This window comes from Podarcis gaigeae (assembly GCF_964106915.1).
Source record: "Podarcis gaigeae genome assembly, chromosome: 5".
Lineage (NCBI taxonomy): Eukaryota > Metazoa > Chordata > Lepidosauria > Squamata > Lacertidae > Podarcis > Podarcis gaigeae.
The window spans coordinates 4,805,340-4,826,931 of record NC_139681.1 but is presented as its reverse complement, the minus strand read 5'-3'; the positions used below and the strand labels follow the sequence as shown (position 1 = coordinate 4,826,931).

The 21,592-nt window shown below is 45.1% G+C and overlaps 2 protein-coding genes across 3 annotated transcripts; one reads left to right on the top strand and one right to left on the bottom strand.

Moving 5' to 3' along the window:
* Positions 1-2,824: 2,824 nt before the first annotated feature.
* Positions 2,825-9,236, bottom strand: MCAT (malonyl-CoA-acyl carrier protein transacylase). Of its 2 annotated transcripts, none has more exons than XM_083738898.1 (4): positions 8,754-9,236; positions 7,939-8,026; positions 4,749-4,966; positions 2,825-3,614 (listed from the first exon to the last, which is right to left on the bottom strand). In XM_083738898.1, exons 1-4 carry the CDS (start codon positions 9,219-9,221, stop codon positions 3,201-3,203), a joined length of 1,188 nt encoding a protein of 395 aa, XP_083595024.1. In that variant the 5' UTR covers positions 9,222-9,236; the 3' UTR covers positions 2,825-3,200. The 2 variants fall into 2 exon arrangements, with proteins under 2 accessions (XP_083595024.1, XP_083595025.1); XM_083738899.1 differs by having other exon boundaries at positions 8,919-9,236.
* A 6,882-nt stretch (positions 9,237-16,118) lies between these two features.
* TSPO (translocator protein) lies at positions 16,119-20,205 on the top strand. Its single transcript, XM_083738989.1, has 3 exons — positions 16,119-16,334; positions 19,118-19,256; positions 19,895-20,205. The coding sequence occupies exons 1-3, from the start codon at positions 16,147-16,149 to the stop codon at positions 20,066-20,068; spliced, it is 501 nt and encodes a 166-aa protein (XP_083595115.1). The 5' UTR covers positions 16,119-16,146; the 3' UTR covers positions 20,069-20,205.
* Positions 20,206-21,592: the final 1,387 nt, after the last annotated feature.

The window sequence follows — 21,592 nt, the reverse complement described above, 5'->3', positions numbered from 1 at the left end:
AGTATGTTCCAGTGACCTATATTTACCAGTTCAGAGGGGGCTTGCATATAGGGGGCTTGCATGTTTGACAAAAATAAAATACCTAAAAACCTGTATGTTTTCCCTTAAGCTCCTTGGAGGAAGATAGGAAACACATAAATTAGCATGGGTAGACAGAAAGCTTGTAGTTCATAAAGATTATGTACTTAAGGAATTTCTGGATTATAAAGTGGCGTACTATTTTTTTAAAAAATATAAATTTGACTGATAAAAAACTTTAACATGTAATTAATTACAAGAAAATTAAAAGAGACATTAAGGAAACTTGGTCATAACTCAACTAACAGCCACTATTTATGACTTCACACTGAAAGCTATGGAAAAGAATCTCCAAGCCCCACTTAAAAGATGCAGGAGCTGGGACTGGCATCCTTAGGCCATCTTAGGCTGCAGGGATCGTCAGTCTTCCCTGAGCCTTTCCCCCCTAAAAGGGTTTTGTTTTGTTTTGTTTTGTATTTCTGCCACCTCATGGCTTCCCCAACTCTGCAAATACCAATCTCTTATATGTGGGTTTTGGCTACCTATGCACCAGCACTTGGATGATGGGAATTGCTATTAATATATGTGCTAATAATGACAACACTGACAAAAGTTTGCCAGGAAAACATTCAGAAAGACACAGAACTTTTAGAAGACACCTTTCAGGCCTCCTCCACCAGTTTGCTGCTGCTGGGGCTCTTGCAAGGCCCTTTTTAGCAATCAGATTCTAAAAGCAAAGAATCAGTGTTTCTTTGTAGGACACACTCTTGCATCAAAAACAAGAATTAGCTTCAAAACAGGAATTTGAACATTGAGCTGACAATATGCCACACCCTTATGCTAAAGTATACAGAGGCCTCCTCTGAGCTTTATTGTAGTTAATGTTTACACACATCAAGAGTGGAATTTGTCCTGACAGGCTAGAAGGAAATCAGTTTCAGATTTACGATGAACAATTTCTTCATAGAAACTTTTTCTTCATAGAAACTGTACCTCTATTTCTTTCAGAAAGGTGCTGCTATTGTAGATAACACTGAATGCTGGTTATATTCCTGTGCCAGCTTACCTAAACCTTCTACTGCTGGCTCATATCCAGCAATAAGATCCTGCCCGAAATATACCATGTCTGCAAATCATGGCAGCAGAGCTCAGCTCTAAGAGTGGATTTTCACATCTAGAAGTATTTTGTAGTTGTTGAATAGCCAAGAAACAAGAAACTACATTGACATAATGCACTGGTTTTATTAGAACTGAAATCCCGACGTTTCAAAAAATATAATTTGCTCTGAAAGATGTATATCTTTCAGTTTGTAACTCACTGACTTGTGACTTGAGGAAGATCCAGGAACTGTTTTTTTATTGCAATTCAATGCTTTTGGACACTGAGATTTATTTCAACCCACAGGTGTCGTACAAACAAAAAGCATGCTTACATTTTGTATTTGCTACCAAAAAAAAAAAAGCAATTTTTTAACCTATCTCAGCTGTAAGAAATGATTTATACACTGCTGCCATCCTCTGGCAGAAGACTACCTGAGATGATTCTAGAAAGAATATCTAAAATGCATCCACTGTTAGGAGTGCTTCCACAGCAAGTGTTCAGTGTGGGATGGTAACGTTTTCTTCACTCGCTTTTTGTGCAGCATCCTCATGATATAATCATGGGACCAATATCCTGTGTTTTCCCTTAAGTCCTGTCTTTTCTCAGACTGGCAGAAGATTGCACTGTAAGCCACTTAACACAACACAGTGCTGCACTACCCTTATACTTTTGACTGAAAAGCAAACATATAGTGGAAGGCTGTTAGCAAGAATACAGGTAACTTGCAATTTACACACTTAACTTTGCACAATCAGCTTTATGCGCTTGGGGGGGGGGATTTAAAAAGGTGATGGGCATCTGAGGGGGAAAACTTTGGCAATCCACATGCTGTTGAACCTAATGTGCTTTGACTATATGTGTTTTTGGCTATAGGTATTCTCCATGGAACACAATCCCCATATAAGTTGAGAGTGGCCTGGGATGCTATGTAACGTTTCCCAGCTTTTCTTTCTGGACATCTTCTGAACAGATGGAAGCGTCTCAAGAAAAACTCCTGACGCTTAAACACCAATGCTGTTACCAGCTACACAGAAGGAGCTCATGTTCCGACAAAATCCACTGATATTAAAAGGCACGGCTAACTTCAGCCCATTAATTTCAATGGGTCTATTCTGAGTACCACTCAGTTGTCTACAGCACATGGTCTTTAGAAGAGCCTTTTCTGCGTCCAGTCAGTAAGACCCAACTCTTCAAAAAGCCAGTGTGGTGTAGTGGTTAAGAGCGGTAGTCTCGTAATCTGGGGAACCGGGTTCGCGTCTCCGCTCCTCCACCTGCAGCTGCTGGGTGACCTTGGGCCAGTCACACTTCTCTGAAGTCTCTCAGCCCCACTCACCTCACAGAGTGTTTGTTGTGGGGGAGGAAGGGAAAGGAGAATGTTAGCCACTTTGAGACTCCTTAAGGGGAGTGAAAGGCGGGATATCAAGTCCAAACTCTTCTTCTTCTTCTTCTGTGGTGCCCGATTTATAATTTTACTCATGTCCAGAAGGAAAACTGATGAGGTACTTTGCAAAATGGGGACCTTAATAGTGTGAGTATTCTAAAAAAACTAATGGTACATTATGCATAGATAGCATACAATGGGTAACACAATCACTGCATCCAATACAATCACTGTAACTCGCCTCAGTGGGGCGAGTTACAGTTGCCAATTATAAACACCAAATGCAGATCTCTCACACACAATAAATGATACGTAAAACAAAGAAAGCATTTTAACTTTATTATTATTTCACTGATTCTTAAAAGTTAAAGCAAGACACTGAGCATAAGTCACCACGATTCTTTGGCCAATGCAGGTACTATTGATCAGGCTTCTAAAAAACAATTCTTTAAAAAGTTTGTAGCAAAGTAATTGATGACTCATGGTCAAATCTGTTTGTCTGAAGAAGTGAGACGCAGAGTGGCCTCTGAGGTAACAAGCAATTCTTCTGTGCTAGTTGTGTAGGGAAATAGCAATGGCACAACAGTATACAGCTCCCTCTCCAAAAGACTATGTTGTGTCTTCCTCCAGGGCTTGCATGATTTCATTTTTACCTAACAATAAATCCATTTAAAATGAAAACTTTTCCTACAGACATCTCTATGCTTCTTCATCTTCTGAAACATCAATATGTTTATAGAACTTCCAGGCCTTCAAATTGCAGCCTTTTAGGATTGTTCCTAGCTGTTTCCCAGGCCCCACTTCATAAGTATAAGGAAATCCTACTCCTTTTTTCCTTTCATAGATGGCATGCATCGTCTGCTCCCATTTCACTGGTGAAACCAACTGCTTCACTAACAAGCGCTGGATCTGTTTCGGTTCAGTGTATCTCCGGTTTTCCACATTTGAATAGACAGGGATGAGAGGCTTCTGAATATTAATTGAGTTGAGGGCTTCAGACAAAGGTCCCACTGCTGGTTCCATAAGTTGCGTATGAAAAGCACCACTGACTGGCAGCATTTTCACTCTCACAAATGAGTATTTTTTCGAATTTTGCTGCAAAAACTCCAAAGCCTGAAATAAAAACGAAACAGAACACTGAACCACAAAAACAGAGTTACTGCCTTCAATCTAGAACTGCTGTTAATGCCATTTGGCTCTTAGGAAAACCCTATAAATTCATTGTGGCCTACAAGTCAGAGGACGCATGCCTCCAAGAGAAAGAAAATAAAGGACATAAAAAGCATACAACAGAGACTTAAAACTTTATAGGGAAACGTACTGGCTTAGACTTTGCTACCCAAATGTTGGCGGGTGGCTTTTATACCTGAATTGCATTTGTTGCATTTCCATTTTTGTTTTATACCAAGGGTAGCCAATGTGGTGCTCTCCATATGTTGTTGGAATACATCTGGGGATGAGGAGAGCTTTGTTCAAAAACATTTGGAGAGGAGCACTAGGTTGCTACATGTGCTTTACATCATCACTGCATGTCAGTTAGATCCTGTTGCCAGGTGACAGGCTTCAATTCTAATCCCAATTACAAGCGGCTGCCTTTGAATATTGTTCAGAAACCTCAGAATGTAGCTGCACAGCTGGTGACCAGGGTTAGCAGAACAGCATGCATTGGGAATATTAAGGAGCTCCACCAGTCAGTGCCTATGTTCAATTCAAGGTACTTAACAAGATGCTTAACTTTAAAGCTAGAAAAATTTAGTCGGATAAACCAAGGAGCCCCTTTCACTATGAGGTCATCTGGCCCTGATATCATCTCTGTCTGAGGAGGGCAGCCCTTTTCCCACTGCAAATGTGCTTGTCTGTAAGACCTGTTTGCCTAAATCTATTGTACTCCCCGCCCTTTAGAAATCAGTGAAAATCTTTTCATTGCTCCTTTGATTTCAAACATTAACTTATTTTTAATGCTGTTCTTCTGCTATTCTCATTACTATTGTTATTATTGTGAAATGGTTTTAAATGTGTTTATTATTATTTTAAAAAATTAAATATATCAATTGATGGCTATTAGTATAGGTACTTTGCATGTAAAAAAAAAGCAGGATAAAAATACAATTCATATAACAAGCAAGCAAACTTCTCCCCTCAAAATACAGAATATGACTAAGGACTACTGTTCTCTTGGCTGTCAGCAGTGCTACTGAAAACCCCACCAATTTCCAGATATTCAGAACCATTATTTTGAAATAATACCTGCAAATGTCCTGCAATGACTCTGCTGCCTGGAAACAAGTAGTTTGAAACTTCACATACAGGATTTTCAATGCCCAATGACTTGCAATATTCACGAGCTTCCAAGCAAGCAGTGGCATAATTTGAATTATGCCGGCCAATAACAGATAGCATTCCACTTGGGACAGCTTCCGATGCCTCCTGCATGGCTTCAGCACGCACCTTCACTGCATATAAGGCTAGAGAAAAGAAAGAAACTCTAAGAGGACTTAACTTCAGCATAAGATAAATGGAAGCTACAAAGAAAATTGGCTGTGATTTTACAAACTTAAATGCATGTTTCCATGTAATGATTTCATAGAGAGAGAGGTGAAAACTCTGAAATGTTTAATTACACAATATTGTATTCTGTGATGTAGAGTAGCAGCTTTCAAACTTTTTTACTTGCAGGGAACCCTTTCCATATCAAACTGACCACCACAGTACTTGCATGCGGTGCAGAAGATTCTGGGACCTGTTCCAGAGTGCACAGTCAGTTATAAAGAACACTGGCTAGGCTGCTGTCTGCCATGAACAGAAAGCGCACCACGGAACACACCCATGCAGCTGTGTGGTCCTTGTCCACAACTGAAGAACATCTGATACACATCCACAGATTTCAGGGGTTCCCTAAAATACCACTAATGTAGATTCAAGATGACCAGAACCTAAGTATCCAGGAAAATTAAGCATGAAGGGCTGGCAATTTGGATTCTTGCAACAGGGACCCATATGTATATTTTTTCATGCTTTCACTCTGGTTAACATAGATAGGCTACATTCACATAACATGCCAAGCCATGCCTAAGGAAATGTAGTAATTTGGACATCACACCAAACTCTCATTTAGCATGGCATAAACAAGTCTAGCCTCCTAGGCTTGTACAGTCCCACAGCTGAGGAGAGTACTGAAGTGTTCACTTCTGCTTTTATTTAGAGGTGAAACTCGAAAAATAAGAATATCGTGGGAAATTTCATTTATTTCAGTAATTCAACTTAAAAGGTGAAACTAATATATGAGATAGACTCATGACATGCAAAGCGAGATATGTCAAGCCTTTATTTGTTATAATTGTGATGATTATGGCATACAGCTGATGAAAACCCCAAATTAACAATCTCAGAAAATTAGCATATTAAATAAAATCAGCAAAACAAGGATTGCAAATAGAGCAATATTGGACCTCTGAGAAGTAGAAGCATGCATATGTACTCAGTACTTGGTTTGGGCCCCTTGTGCATCAATTAATGCCTCAATGCGGCGTGGCATGGATGCTATCAGCCTACAGCACTGCTGAGGTGTTATGGAAGACCAGGATGCTTCAATGGCAGCCTTCAGCTCTTCTGCATTGCTCGGTCTCATGTCTCTCATCTTTCTCTTGGCATGAGTCTATCTCATATATTAGTTTCACCTTTTAAGTTGAATTACTGAAATAAATGAACTTTTCCACGATATTCTAATTTTTCGAGTTTCACCTGTAAATGTTGCTTCCCATGTCACCAGAGCTGGGAAAGGAGAGGCACAAAAGCCAGAGAAGCTGGGCTCATGCACGCTATGCTAAAACATAGTTCAGTGTGATGTCCAATGTAGTCTATGCTTTTGCACATCTGAATTAACAAACCAACAAACAGAAACTACAGTTTGAAGTGAATTTGTCATCCATGGCTTAGTAAGCCTTTTGGGTGTTTGGAAACTCAAACCATGGTTTCAGTTAATAGAGTTCATACAAGTCATGATTTCGCATAATGCTCAACTAAGCTACTGTCTGCCCCAAACTGTATTTATGTCAACAGAAGCTGGCTTCAGACTAGCTGAAGCAACTTTCCTGCAAGCAATGATATTTAAATTCAGAATCTTACAACTTGTTCCCAATAATAATAATAATAATAATTTATTATTTATACCCCGCCTATCTGGCTGGGCCTCCCCAGCCACTCTGGGCGGTTCCCAATATGTCTATGAAGATATTAATACAAGAAATCCTCACATTTTATCCACTGCAAAGTTGGTTATACTTTATACTTTTGTACACATTATATGGACTTGATCTGGATTTCAATTTTACTTACTTATTACTTAAATAGCACAAAGATGTAACACATAAAGTTGAGGAAGAAATAAAATAGCTGGACACTAAGATACCCTTCGGGACGCAGGTGGCGCTGTGGGTTAAAGCCTCAGCGCCTAGGACTTGCCGATCGAAAGGTCGGCGGTTCGAATCCCTGCGGCGGGGTGCGCTCCCGTCGTTCGGTCCCAGCGCCTGCCAACCTAGCAGTTCGAAAGCACCCCTGGGTGCAAGTAGATAAATAGGGACCGCTTACCAGCGGGAAGGTAAACGGCATTTCCGTGTGCGGCTCTGGCTCGCCAGAGCAGCGATGTCACGCTGGCCACGTGACCCGGAAGTGTCTCCGGACAGCGCTGGCCCCTGGCCTCTTGAGTGAGATGGGCACACAACCCCAGAGTCTGTCAAGACTGGCCCGTACGGGCAGGGGTACCTTTACCTTTACCTTTAAGATACCCTTCACTCAGTCGCGGAGGAAGAGGAGTGTGAGGGGAGCGCACCGCCCCCGGCAGCGCGATCCTGGTGGGGTTCCATCGTGGCTGCCTCCCTGCCCGTGCTGGGCACCATGCCCCTGCAGGCGGTGTGCCCCACCCCTGCCTGCTCTCCGCCTCCCTCCTGGTGGCAGAGCATGAAGCTCGGCCATTGCCTTCACTAGCAGAGGACCACAAAGAATTGTGTGCCAAGACTAATGCGCCACAGTCAGCAACACAAGTTGTCTGCTGGCACCTGGGGTGCATGTGCACGTGGGCAGCCATCACCACTGGAACCAAGCAGGGCCATGCTGCTCTGCCTCCCCACTTGCAAAAGGAGGAGCCCAGCGAAAGAGCCTTGGCATGTGAATCCCACTCCCCCAATGCTGGCCAGGCAGCCATTCAGCAAGGGGGCTGGAGATGCAGCAGTGAGGCTGGGCTCCAGGGCCCAGAGACCCCCAGCAGCAGACAGGGCAGGATGGGGATCCCAGGGGGGTTCTTGGTTTGTGCCCCACCCCCAAATTGTGCACCTGGGGCTACACCCCCCCCTGCCGTGCCCCCCGGCTACATGCTATCCTTGCATTGCAAAGATTTTAGATAAACATTTAATATGAAAGGGCAAGGGTACTTTCTTGATACCTTCTGCATAGTCTATGGCTCCTGCAAAAACAAGGGCTGCATATTCTCCAATGCTGAATCCAGCAGCTGCCACACAGCTCTCCACTACCTGTAGAAATTTAAAAAGTCTCCAGTAAGCAACAAGTGGAAATGATGCAGAAACACCCTACCTGTTCACAAAGTGTGAGAAACGCAGGAACGGCACCCCATCCCCGTGTGCACTGTCAATTGTGCCGCAGCCTGCTTCTTTCTCCTTGGCACATAGAAAGTGGGCAGAGGAAAGTCTCCCTCCCTTTCGCCTAACACAGAACTCTAGTGAAGCATCCCAGGAAGCTGAACATTGGGAGGCTGGGGCAGACAAAACCCAAGTGCTTCACATAGTCAAACTACGGCACTCCCTCCCACAGGAGGTGGCAGCCTTTAAGAGTATTGGCATGTCCAAAGTCTGGCCCTGGGGGCCTAATCCGGCCTGCCGGTTGGTTTAATCCGGCCTCTGGCAGTTTATTTCCTGGGGGGGGGGCGAAATCTAAGAAAAAGCACAACATCAATCCTTTAAAAAGGTCAATAACTTTGGTGGGCCCTCAGGCATGTTCACTTCATCAAATTTGGCCCTCTTTGAAAAAAGTCTGGACACCCCTGGATTAGACAAATGGAGGTGAGGAGAGGGCAACCCAGTCAGTGCTTCTGAATGCCAGTTGCTGAAAGCCCCGTAGGTGGGAGATGCTCCTGCTCTGCCCCCTGCCTTCCCACCCCTCTCTCGGGGAGGCGGCTGCTCTAGCTGAGACTCCTGCCTGGCCCCGGGGGCTGGACTAGATGACCCCGCGGTGCCCCCTCACCCTGGGCTGCTCCTGGTGCAGCTTCTCCACGGCGGCCAGGGAGCTGACGAAGACGGCGGGCTGGCTGTGCACGGTGCGCTCCAGCTGGGCGCCGGGCCCTTGGCAGCAGAGGCCGAGCAGGTCGTAGCCCAGGACGCCCTCGGCCACGCGGTACAGCTCCCGCACGTTCGGGTAGCGCAGGAGCCCGCGGCCCATCCCCACGAACTGGCTGCCCTGGCCGGGGAAGAGCAGCACCGAAGCCTCCTCGGGAGCCCGGCGCGCCTTCACGCCAGGCCCCGGCCCCGGCGCCTCGTCCTCCTCCGCCGCCGCTGCGTCCCGCAACAGCCCCGCCGCGCTCGCCGCCTCCCCCGCGCCGGGGGGCCTCGGGGCTCCGCCTCGGCTGAGCCATCGCCGCAGGGCCGGGAAGGGGAGAGCGCGGCCTGCCGAGAGGCCCGGCGGCAGCAGGTGCGGCGCGGCGGAGGTCGCCATGGCAACGGGAGCCTCCTTCCGCGTGTGAGGCCGGAAAGCCAGAAATGCAAGGCCCGGTCCGTTAGCAAAAAGCTTCCCCCTCCGCGGCCTGGAAACCCGAGCCGTAGAAAAGAGGGTTCCACCGCACCCAAGGTCCCCCCTCTCTCTACACGTACTCGTGTGGTAGACGCGTATCTACCACAAAAACACAGAGGCACAAATCCACTGGCACGTATGGCTCTGACGAGCAGATATGTGCCAGGTTGTTGCGTGTGTGTGTTGTGAGTCACAGAATTAAAGAGACACAGACTTTTCTAGATTCGTATATGTTTAAAGTGTGAAGATGTTAAGGGAGATAAATACACCTTAATCCAATCTGTGGTAGCTGAAAAGTGTACATGCATACGGAAGCTTATACCAAGAACAAATTTGGTCTCTAAGGTGCTACTGGGAATTTTTAATTATATATATATATATATATATATATTTCGACTGCATCAGACCAACATGGCTCCCTGAATCTTAATCCAATCTGATAGTCTTTAAGGTTCCACAACTTTTTTTCTTTGTTGCAACATAGAAATTTTAATCCCCATAGACATTCTAGTGGTTAACTTTTGATGTGTGCATTTATTTACTTCTTAAGTTCTCTTAAATTTCACATCTAAAAATGCAATTAGATATACATCTCTGCTTAGAAGTTAAGGCCTGATGAGCTTAGTCTGTGTGTTGAAGTTACCTTTATACTGCTGACAATAAAAAAAAGGGCAACTATAAAACAGGAAAGGTTGTGTTTTTCTTTCATGACCATAGTGTTCAAAATTAGTTTTAGCTTAAATGGTGGGATCAAGAGGGAGGAGTTATGGGTCCAGATAACGGATTTCCTCCAAACATGCCTGCAGCTGAATTGCCACCATCTTCTCGAGCACCTTGCCCCCCCCCAGCTGTCACCTGAAGGTCTCCAAGTGACTTAAAAAGGTAAAGGTACCCCTGCCCATATGGGCCAGTCGTGACCGACTCTGGGGTTGCGCGCCCATCTCGCTTAAGAGGCCGGGGGCCAACACTGTCCGGAGACACTTCCGGGTCACGTGACCAGCGTGATGAAGCTGCTCTGGCGAGCCAGCACCAGCGCAGCACACGGAAACGCCGTTTACCTTCCTGCTATAAAGCAGTACCTATTTATCTACTTGTACTTAAGGGTGCTTTCGAACTGCTAGGTGGGCAGGAGCTGGGACCGAACGACGTGAGCTCACCCCGCCGCGGGGATTCGAACCGCCAGCCATACAATCAGCAAGTCCTAGGCGCTGAGGTTTTACCCACAGTGCCACCCGCGTCCCTTTCCAAGTGACTTACAGCAAAGGAAAATATGCATTGCTTAAAGCCATAGGCTCTCACCTGGGAGCCTATCTCTTTTCTGCTACCTCTGTCTCCTGCATTTGCCTTAAACCTTCAGAATTTCTTGGAGGGCTTTCTTGAAGTTCCCAAAATAAAATAAAAAGCACGCATTGGCTCAGCTGTGATGTGGCTGAGAGAGAAGGGAAAAGGCCGTTTCCGCCAAAGGACCAGGTTTTGAAGCAGTGGTTCTCCAAGGGTGTTGCAGGAGAGAATGGCAAGTGTGGCAGGAAGATTCAAGGACAATCAAAGAAACATCTAGACATTTTAGCCTAGTCTTGTAAAGGTAAAGGGACCCCTGACCAGTCGTGGCCGACTCTGGGGTTGCGGCGCTCATCTCCCTTTATTGGCCGAGGGAGCCGGCGTACAGCTTCTGGGTCATGTGGCCAGCAGGACTAAGCCGCTTCTGGCGAACCAGAGCAGTGCATGGAAACGCCGTTTACCTTCCCGCCGGAGCAGTACCTACTTATCTACTTGCACTTTGACATGCTTTCAAACTGCTAGGTTGGCAGGAACAGGGACCGAGCAACGGGAGCTCACCCCGTCGTGGGATTCGAACCGCCGACCTGATGGGCAAGCCCTAGGCTCTCTGGTTTAACCCACAGCGCCACCAGCGTCCCTTAGTCTTGTATACTATGCCATCAAAATAGTTTTTGTGGGCACACAACCAGAAACCGTATCCACACCTCTTTTTAAGAGCATTGGCTACAGTTCACGACACATTGTTTCAAGAAGGGATTTTCAAATATGAAAGATCTGAAGAGAAAAAGGAAATGACTCTCTTTGTCTCAAAGTAGACCTAATGTCAATGAGATGACCTGGCAAAAGCAAACTCAGGCCTCTCAATGAAGTTGTCAGCCATACTCAAGGCACCTGTATCTGAAGAAGTATCTGAAGAAGTGTGCATGTACACGAAAGCTCATACCAATAACAAACTTAGCTGGTCTCTAAGGTGCTACTGGAAATATTTTTATTTCATTTTATTTCGATTAAGGCACCTGTGTAAGAGGCTCGTGCATAACTGCATTCTGCTGCGGTTGATTCCGGTTCTCTTGCAAATGCATTGTGTTATACTTTCTGATGCTCCGTGGTCCCATGATGAAATGGTTGCGTTCTGTGTTATAAATCAGGCGCTGCTAGGAGTGGCTTTTTTCCCTGTTTCCCAAGGCATTTCCAAAGCGCCTCTTCCTCTCTCTCCCCGGCATCGAGATGGGCGCGCCCCTTGCTCCCTTCTCCGCCTCCCTCTCGCCCGCCCAGTGGGCCGCTCCCTCGCTTCCTTTCCCACAACCCTTTCGCTTTCTCCGAGCAGCGAGGTCGGCGGAGGAAACAGCAGCAGCAGCAGCAGCAGCCGACGCAGGTACGGGTTCTAACGCCTTTGCAAGCGCTTGCTCCAGCAGATGCGCACTGAGGACTAGCAGCGTGGGCAGCTTCCTAGGACCTGTAGAGCTGGAAGGGATCCCCCGGTCATCTAGTCCAACCCCCCCTGCAATGCACGAACCTGCCACGTGGGGTTCGAACCCGCGACCTTGAGATTTAAGAGTTTCAAGGTCTCCCGACTGAGCCGTCCCGAACCTCTGCTTAAAAACCTACAGGATCATAGCAAAGGAAAGGAAAGGAAAGGAAAGGGGGGGGGGAGTCCATATATAGTAGAGGCAAAGGCACGAGGAGGTTGTGCCTAACTTGGGAAGGGCGTTACCCACAGCTTGCAAGGAAGGCAGGGGCTCCGCCGAGTCGGACGCGTATTCCCGATGGTCCTCCCGTTGCCAGAGATATTGTTACCTGGCTGCCCTGAGCAGGTACCGTAGTAACCCCGAAAGGGCGGCGTGAAATCCCGGCAGCGCATCTCCCGCGGCCCATCTGGGCGACCCCCACCTCCGCAGGCCAGCAAGTTTGTAGAAGTCAGCGACTGAAAACGGAAGCCTGGAGAGATGCCGCCTGGCCTCCTCAGCTGCCAGCATAGAAACTAAATAGGAGAAAGCAAACCCCACCACTTGCTGCAGAGGCTGGGTTGGGGTGCTACCCCAGCTCCCCCTTTCCAGGCTTCTCCAAAAGAGCAGGGGGTCCTCTAGCCCTCTGTATTGTCTAGATAGATCTCTTCCATCCCCTCCTGGAGACTTGGAACAATTTGCCCAATGCCTTGATAAACCACAGCAATTGAATAAAGAGCTGTATTTATAACTTGTTCAGAGTTTTTTTAGGGGGTGGGGGCAGTTGCAGCAAAACAGCCTCCCCATCACCAGCCAGTTCATCCAAAACTAACTGCCTAGCACCCATGATTTAAATGAGCTACGGTCATTGGGGTTGAATCAATTGCATATTAGGGCTGTTTGGTGATGTGTGCCTTTTCTTGAAAAGTTAACCTTGCTTTGGGTTCTTCTACAATTCCACACTGGCTCAGAGCATTCAACAGGAGAGAAGCAACTTTATAAATCTGCCTCTGTTGCTGCCTTTTTAATGCCAGGGCTCTAGAGGCCTTCATAAAAAAGGTAAAGGGACCCCTGACAGTGTTAATTCACTGGATGATTTCATTCAACACTTTGTTTCAGCAGTTGAATTTCTCCATGCAGTTCAGCTTTAAAAGACACATGTTAGACAGGAGCTACCTTCACAACTAGGAGTCGGCACTTGGCTATATCAAAGCAAGTTTGCAAGCAGGAGTTGTAGGGGTTAAGTGTCTAAAGAAAGCAGAAACCTGACTGGTAGAGCAGGTGCTGATTCTGACATGCTTAACTCCCACACTAGCCTGAAGCAGTTTTAAAAAAATTGAATGGAGTAGCATGGATTTCATTGTTGATTTGCATTGGAGACTGAAAGTTATGACTGCCTGAATTTAATTTACATGAGATTAAATGTGATTATCGTTCTGTAGCAACATGTTTTACCATCCTTTGGCAAATCTCCATGAAGTGCTTTTTAGGGATGTCACCCTCTTCGGCCACCACACCTGGCCCTCCTCTTGTCCCTTGGCCAGCATGGAATTCAGCAGAGAAAGCTTTTCTTGGCCTGCAGAAAAAGTGCTGAGAAAAATTCACATGTAAAATGTGCAGCTGCTATTAAAGGCCAGAAATAAAAGGAGGAAATCTGTTCACTTGCCTCCTTTTGTTTCTGGTCTTGCCTTTGAGCCCTTAGCCTAACTTTCTTCTAGTTAAATTGTTGGTTGTTGCAGAAGTACTGGGGCTAAAGGATTAATAGGGCAAAGACCAAAATATCCTCCCTTATCCGATGAACAGTTAGAACACAGAAATGAATAAAAACAAATGTGAGGACACAAGGGACCAGAAAATGAAGTAATTTATCCTAACTCAGCAGAGTAGAGCTAAGAGGAGAGCGTGCAGTTTTCACTTCCTCAGGTCAGTAGTTGTTGTTGTTGTTAGAATTTATATACTGCCCTATACCTGGAGGTCTCAGGGCAGTTCACCGAGTCTCAGTGACCTTCTTATCGCAGCATGCTGGCCGGGGGTGGGGTGGGGGTGGGGGCACTTCACTTGCTAATTTCTAGCCTGCCAAGCGGCTGTTAAAGGCACATTCTTTTTGGGTGGATTCTTAGTCCAGAATGAATTTCCCAACCTTTATAGATTTTCTTTGCTCCTGGATTGGTTAAAGCATAGCAATTAACCCCTACTATGTCCAGTGAGTGATTCTTATCCAAATTAAGCAGATTCACTGAAATAAATGGATTTGGGTTGCTTGTCAATTGATTTCAGCCGGTCCACTTTGCAAATGAGCAACTTTGGGTGGTGCTGTTACTTGGGGTGGGGGCTTTTTATTATACCCATTTTCTTCCCTAGCATCACTTGAGCTAGCTATTACAATGTGTAAAATGGCTGCAGTTCAGCCACAACCATTACATGGAGAGATTACATAAAAAGGGTGATAAGTTTTGCAAACATTATGAAACAAGTCCGATTTCACAGGACAACTTGATATGAGTGGAAAGGTCTCTACTTGTTTAACTGATCACGTCTCTTACTTTTGAAGCCACTTTTTTCCTGTTAGGCTTGTTGTAGAAGCAATGTAATAACTTACACAACCTCTGCCCTGTTTTACCAAATGTATTATGTAGAGAGTTCAAATTACACTAAAGAGAGGAGGATGGGCGTTTTCCTTTAGCACATTTGCCTCCAGTAGGGAATTAATTCTCATTCCCGTGGTTGGCAGAGTCAATATCTTTAAAAAAACCCTCTGGCCCTGATGTTCCTGGGCCTTTCATAGTGAACCTGGATATAGAGAAATGAAACAATCAGCATTTTTTCCTGGCATGGAGATAACATGATGGGAAGCATTTACCTTTTGCATGTTGGTCCGCTGCTGGTGTTGTAATAAAAAAAAAATCCTAATTATTTGCACAAACAATTTATTGACTATGGCAGGAAGGATAACCCAGTGAGGTACAGTGGAATCGTTACCATGTCAACTAGGAAGTATGTCCCATTGAATTCAAGGGGGCTTCCTTCCAGGCAAGTGGGGTTAGGATAGCTGCCATAGAGCATGTCCAGAAATTCATGTTCATAAAACAGGCAGGTGGAGTATATGTGAACTCTGAGCTTCTTTTACCTTGCTGCACCCAAAAAGAGACTTTTCTAAGTATGCTAAGCAACAGTTAGAACAATTAATTGAAACAAGTTATACGGGTTTCTGTAACACCTTCCTGTGTCTGATGCTGTTTATAAGGCTTGGCCTCCTCGCAGGTAATGCTTCCATTACCGTATTTGCTGGAATACTTTTCTCCTAGGAAAGTTCCAACTTCACCCTCTTCCTTCCACCTACCGTATTTTTCGCTCTATAAGACACACCAGACCACAAGACTCACCTAGTTTTTGGAGGAGGAAAAGAAGAAAAAAAATATTCTGAATCTCAGAAGCCAGAACAGCAAGAGGGATCGCTGCGCAGCGAAAGCAGCAATCCCTCTTGCTGTTCTGGCTTCTGGTATAGCTGCGCAGCCTGCGTTCGCTCCATAAGACGCCCACACATTTCCCCTTATTTTTTAGGAGGGAAAAAGTGAGTCTTATAGAGCAAAAAATACGGTAAACCTAATTGAATCCCATTTGCACTTTTAAAAATGCTGAATTGCACACGCACGCACACACAGAGATTGGGTAACCACAGGCAGCTCAAGGGGAGAGTAATAGTCTTGCTCTATTCTGCCACACCTGGAATTCTGTGTCCAGTTCATGGGTGCTGTAGTTGAGATTCCTGCATTGGAGGGGGTTGGACTAGATGACCCTAGAGGTCCCGTCCAACTCTACGATTCTACATGTTTGGGTAAGGACTCACCAGTCAAACACTACAGAGTTTTTTGTATGAACTGAAAACACGCAGCACTGTTCAATAGAATCAGTTCCCCACCTTCAGTCTTTGGAAACCAGTTGAGGCGGCCAGTTTGTTGCTGCAGCAGGGCAGCAGCCCTTCCTTGCTTTTGAACCCTCAGCCACTGGCATGCAAAGGCATATAGGCCCAATGATCAGCTTTTCTGCACTGCTAATATTTTGCTGGTATTTGTGAAACTGCACTTTGCAAAGTCAACTCTCACCCAGTTTGCATATTTGTTTCAGAAATGGAAGCGCTTCCCTCATGGGCTCCTGCTGTTGCTTTCACACTCTTGCCAAATGCCGGTAGCATCTGGGGAGCTAGGATTGTCAAGAAAGAACTGCCTACGTGGTATGAATCACTGGAGAAGCCCTCTTGGCGCCCCCCCAACTGGGTTTTCCCACCTGTCTGGGGAGCATTATATTCGTCAATGGGGTATGTAGTCTTATTTTTACAATATAGTTGTTTAAGGCCTTTAAAAATATGTACACTAAGAAATCTGAACTTGCCTAAGTAAATCCCATCAAGCTCTTTTCTGGTTTTGGATATCTGAAGGGATTATGCCCATATTTCACCCTATGGGCTAGAAAACTTGCTTATTAAAAAGAAAATGAAAGTAGAGATTCATAGGGAAATGAAGTTTGAGAATTTTCATGCTCCTTAAGATTGTGGCAAAAGTTCATTTCCAGGTTTTTTTTAGCACTTGAACAGAGATGTAAAGTTTTGATGTCTGCAGTCTAGAACTTAAGGGCACAGGCTGAGGTATGTATCACTTGGTACTAGGCCTATAAATATAGGTAAAGGTAAAGGTACCCCTGCCCGTACGGGCCAGTCGTGTCCGACTCTGGGGTTGCGCGCCCATCTCACTTAAGAGGCCGGGGGCCAGCGCTGTCCGAAGACACTTCCAGGTCACGTGGCCAGCGTGACAAGCTGCATCTGGCGAGCCAGCGCAGCACACGGAAATGCCGTTTACCTTCCCGCTAGTAAGCGGTCCCTGTTTATCTACCTGCACCCGGGGGTGCTTTCGAACTGCTAGGTTGGCAGGCTCTGGGACAGCAACGGGAGCGCACCCCGCTGCGGGGATTCGAACAGCCGACCTGACGATCAGCAAGTCCTAGGCGCTGAGGTTTTACCCACAGCGCCACCCGCATATAAATATATATATAATAAATAAATATAAATATACGTACCTACAAATAATAGTGGAGCATGCACATTTGCTAGTACAAATGCTGGGGTAGGTGCAGTAGCCCTGTATGACGCTGCCTTAGGCAGAGTGCGGCCATTGCTCCAGGTGCATCAGTATTTGTGTTCACTGACTGCTTTCAAACAGGTCTTTTCCAGCAATACTTGGAAATGCCAGGGATCAAACTTGGGTCCTTTTGCATGCAAAACATGTGCTCTCCTTCTGACAGATGGGCCCTTCCTCCAATGCCACATGACAGTCGTAAGATAACTTAGTGTGGCATCACTGCTTCACCTTCTGACAGCAACCCTGACATTTGCTTGCAAGAAACAGCTTCCTTCAGAGCTGCAGCTATAGTGTGGTTTGCAGCTGAGAACTTGCTTAGGGAATGGCTGTACAGGAAGTTAGGTAGCCTTGCTGCTTGGTATTTGCAAACCCAAGCAATCATGATAACCATGTTATTTTTTGCACCCTGCCCATCTGACTGGGTTGCCTATTAAAAGCAGGGATTTGAAACCCTGCCACTGGAACCTAGCTAGCAGGGCAGGGATCCCATCTGTTTTGAACAGGTTGTTTCCGCAAAGTGTTTTCCACATTGTTCAGTGCCACCTGGTGGAAGAGAATGCAAAAGCTAGTTTTCACAAGCTAAGTTTACACATCATCTTCTTTGGCAATCACTCATAGCTGAGTAAGATTGTCTTCCATAAACATGGTTTTAACAATGAGTCCGTAAGTGACTGTGGAGGCCAATTCTGGATCCACGTGTCCTTCCACAGTGGGGACATTGGTTTCGGGGCAGGAGTTGATCATGGTGTGGATTTGCCAAGCGTGCCTTCCTCCTAGCATGTTTCTCCCTTGTGTCCTGAGTTCAAGTGTCTTCAAAGTCCATGACTCCTTTGGTAAAGGCTGTTCTCCAACTGGAGCGCTCACAGACAAGTGTTTCCAAATTGTTGGTGTTTATACTACATTTTAAAAATTTTGCTTTAAGACAGTCTTTAAACCTCTTTTGTTGACCACCAGCATTACGCTTTCCATTTTTAAGTTCAGAATAGAGTGGTTGCTTTGGAAAACGATCATCAGGCATCTGCACAACATGACCAGTCCAACGAAGTTGATGTTAAAGAATCATGCGCCAAATGTCGCATGTAATTGCACACTACACTTAAATGTAAAGGAACAGCCCTGCTGCTTGAACCACATCATCTTTTAATGTATTCACATTTATTTCGTACTTCTCACATATGCAATATATTCCACCCTTGCTCTAAGAAACTCATTTTTACCCTTGTCAGAGGAGCCTGGCTGCAAATGTCACTGAGCAAACTTAAGAGCAGAGTAGGAATTGGAGCTTTGGTCTCCTGATTTATGCCAACTGTCTTCACACTCTAATAAGCAAGACCTCCTTGGTTGCGACACTCCCAGTAACGGAATTTCTGTTCTCAAAGAGACAGCCAGAGGCCTGATGGTTCCTGTCCTTTAGGAGGCAGGTTTGGGTGACAGGACATTTTGTTCAGAAAGGCCTTTGGGCAAAGGGCCGAAAGTTTAATAGTTGCACTTCATTTTAGTTAGTTTTAATCTACCTTTTAAGATTATAAACTGTTTTATTCCAGTTCTAATTCTTGTATTTATCAATTTGTTGAAATGTTTTGGAAAGGTAGCAAGTTATGGTTAATAATGGAAGTTTGGGATACATACATAGTTATGAAAAACATGGTGACATTAACAATTGTGATGAGTATTCAACTGATTTTGGGGTGGGGTGGGTTATTTAGGATTATTGTTAACAGGTTTGTAAAATTTTATACACTTAATAGTTACAGTAACACTGTGCAATATATAGGCATTTGTGGCTTTGTAGAGAAGGATAAGGAGATTTCAGCGATCTCTAATGGGTCAGAAACCCTGGCAAGGTATGAAAGTATTAGCGTCTCATGACTTTTGCATTATTCTCAGTATGGAGTTTAGGATTTCTGTTAAAATCCTCACGCACCCAGTCCATTTTCTGACAAATGGCATTTCCCCATTCTTTCAGATATGGTTCTTACCTCGTGTGGAGGGAATTGGGAGGCTTCAATGAAAAATCCCTGGTTCCCCTTGGGCTGTACGCAGGAAACCTGGCATTAAATTGGTCATGGGTCCCCATATTCTTCGGAAAGCACCAAACAGGCTGGGTAAGTGGGGCAATGCTCTGTGTCAGTCCATGCCCTTGTGGCTTAGAGCAGTGGTTTGCCAGCTTTCTGCCTTAAGGGAATTCTTTCAGCAATAAATTACCTGCTGGGAAACTTGTATGTGTTGTAGAGTTGTCAGAGGAATGCTTATTAATTTCAAAGCATTTTTAACTGCTTAATATTTATAAATCGCTAAACAGTATACAAAAATACAACCCAAAAGCAGCAATTCAACAATAATGGGGTCCAATTTTATGAGTCATGTGAAGTCTGGCCAGAAATCTGACTTTCAGAAGTTGCTGACGGATGATCCTTCATGTATGGCAGAGGGAAGGAGATCCACTGTGCAGAGTTCCCACAATAAGGTCTTGGGAATGTGAGCAATAATGAGGACAGATCATGTTGGCATGCTCAACCAAAATCCTTGGAGCTTTGGCTATTTGACTTTTTGCTTTACAAAAGCCCATGGATATTTGGGTATGTTGCTGTTGAAGGGGTCAAGTACTACATTGGGTAAATGCCTGTAATCAGCACAAAAACAAGGCAAAGGGGTGTGTGGCTGAAGTTGCAGTTCTTTGTAGCCCTCTCTGCTCTAGGATCCCATGAAGCACTCATTTTAACGTCATTCATTTCTTTTTCAGGGGCTGGTGACTATATTGCTCACCACAGGAGCAGCAACAGCTACAACTACAGTCTGGTACCATGTCAACAAAACAGCAGCATATTTGATGTACCCTTATTTAGCCTGGCTAACTTTTGCCTCTGTGCTGAACTATCGTATCTGGAAAGACAATCGCAATAAGAAACACCCGTAACACACATTTTTCCAGGGCTATTTTCTATAAAAAAGAAACATTTTCTAAGTTGGATTCCAATTCCACCACCCCAGTGCTTAAACCATATGTTGTCTCAGATTTATTGCTTAATAAATCTAATAAACTTCAGTAACGGACCCAGAAATTGTGATTATTAATGTATTTGTAGCCAGGTTGTCCTTATGTCCACGTCCTTAATTTGGGAAACACACATGTATGCCCAATTGCTTGCTCATCACAAGAGAGTCTGCAGTCAGATTATGAGCTGTCTTCATTCGGAAAGCACTGTGTTTGAGGCCACATGCACATTTGACCTGCAGATGCAGCCTTCTGGTAGCCACACGCACTGGCGAACCAGCCCAAATAATAGCGCTGTAGAAAAAGTCATGGAATTCTTGAGCTTCAAAGGGTCTGGAAGTTCTTCCTGCTGAGATTTTTATAGCGAAACTATTGACCTTTTCTTTAACTTACCTTTAACAGAAAAATATATTGTGTGTTTGAGTCTCTCAGCCTTTGGGCTTCCTAAGAGCTGGATAGAAACTCTTGATGAGACTTGTTGATGCTATAAACAAAGCAGATACTGGCCAGCCAGACTTGGGTGGAAGGAGCCCAACCAAACATTAGAAATGGGAGTATGAATGTAACAACAGACCGGCTGCTGGATCAGCATTCTGGGAAGCCTGCAAGCATGATCTGAGCATGACAGCACTCTTCCCCCTCCTGCGGTTTCTAGCAACTGGTATTCAGTAGCGGAGGAAGAAGCTACCCATCAGGGATATGAAGCGATCTAATGGCACCTTATCTGGCAAAAAGAGTGCTGGCAGAAATCAGCATTTTAAAACCTGCAGCTCAGTAACAACCAATCCCTTATGTTCCCACAGTAAGCGTTCATGCCAGATGTGGCATTTTGCTCATTTTTAGAGATGGACAAGCAAGACCAGAGCATAGCAATTTGTCAAGGTGCTGAGCTGACAGGCAACCTGATTCTGGCCGTATGTAAAACCAGCGAGACAAGACTCAGTTTCAAAGCAAAACTTTTTTACTTTGCTGCCATACTGGAGACCCCACTGTAGGGAAGAAACACTTTTTATCTGGCTGGAGTTGTTCAGCTGGCAGAAGATGGGCTGTGCTAAGCAAGTGATGGAAGTTGGTTTGCTGCTTTAAAACACATGTACTCCTGTCACAAGGTGAATTCTTAACAATTATTTTTGAACCACCATCCCTGTTGGTGAAAGCAGTGCTGCAACTCAAATACATTAAGAGCTCATTAAAAGGGAGGGCAGCAGTCAGGCAAAGAATGAAAATGTAAAGATGATGCTTGCTTCTTTTTTTAAGGTGTAGGAGGAGACAGGAGGGGAAGGCCAGTGTCTGAACCATTTTATTTGCTAGAATAAAGAATGGAAATATTGGAGGCAAGCAAGGTTTATGTTGCAAAACCAGGAAGCTGAAGTGACTTCTCAAGGTGAAGACCTGATACACCAAGAAACAAAAATTACAGATGCTCTTGTGTTATTTCAAAGGCAG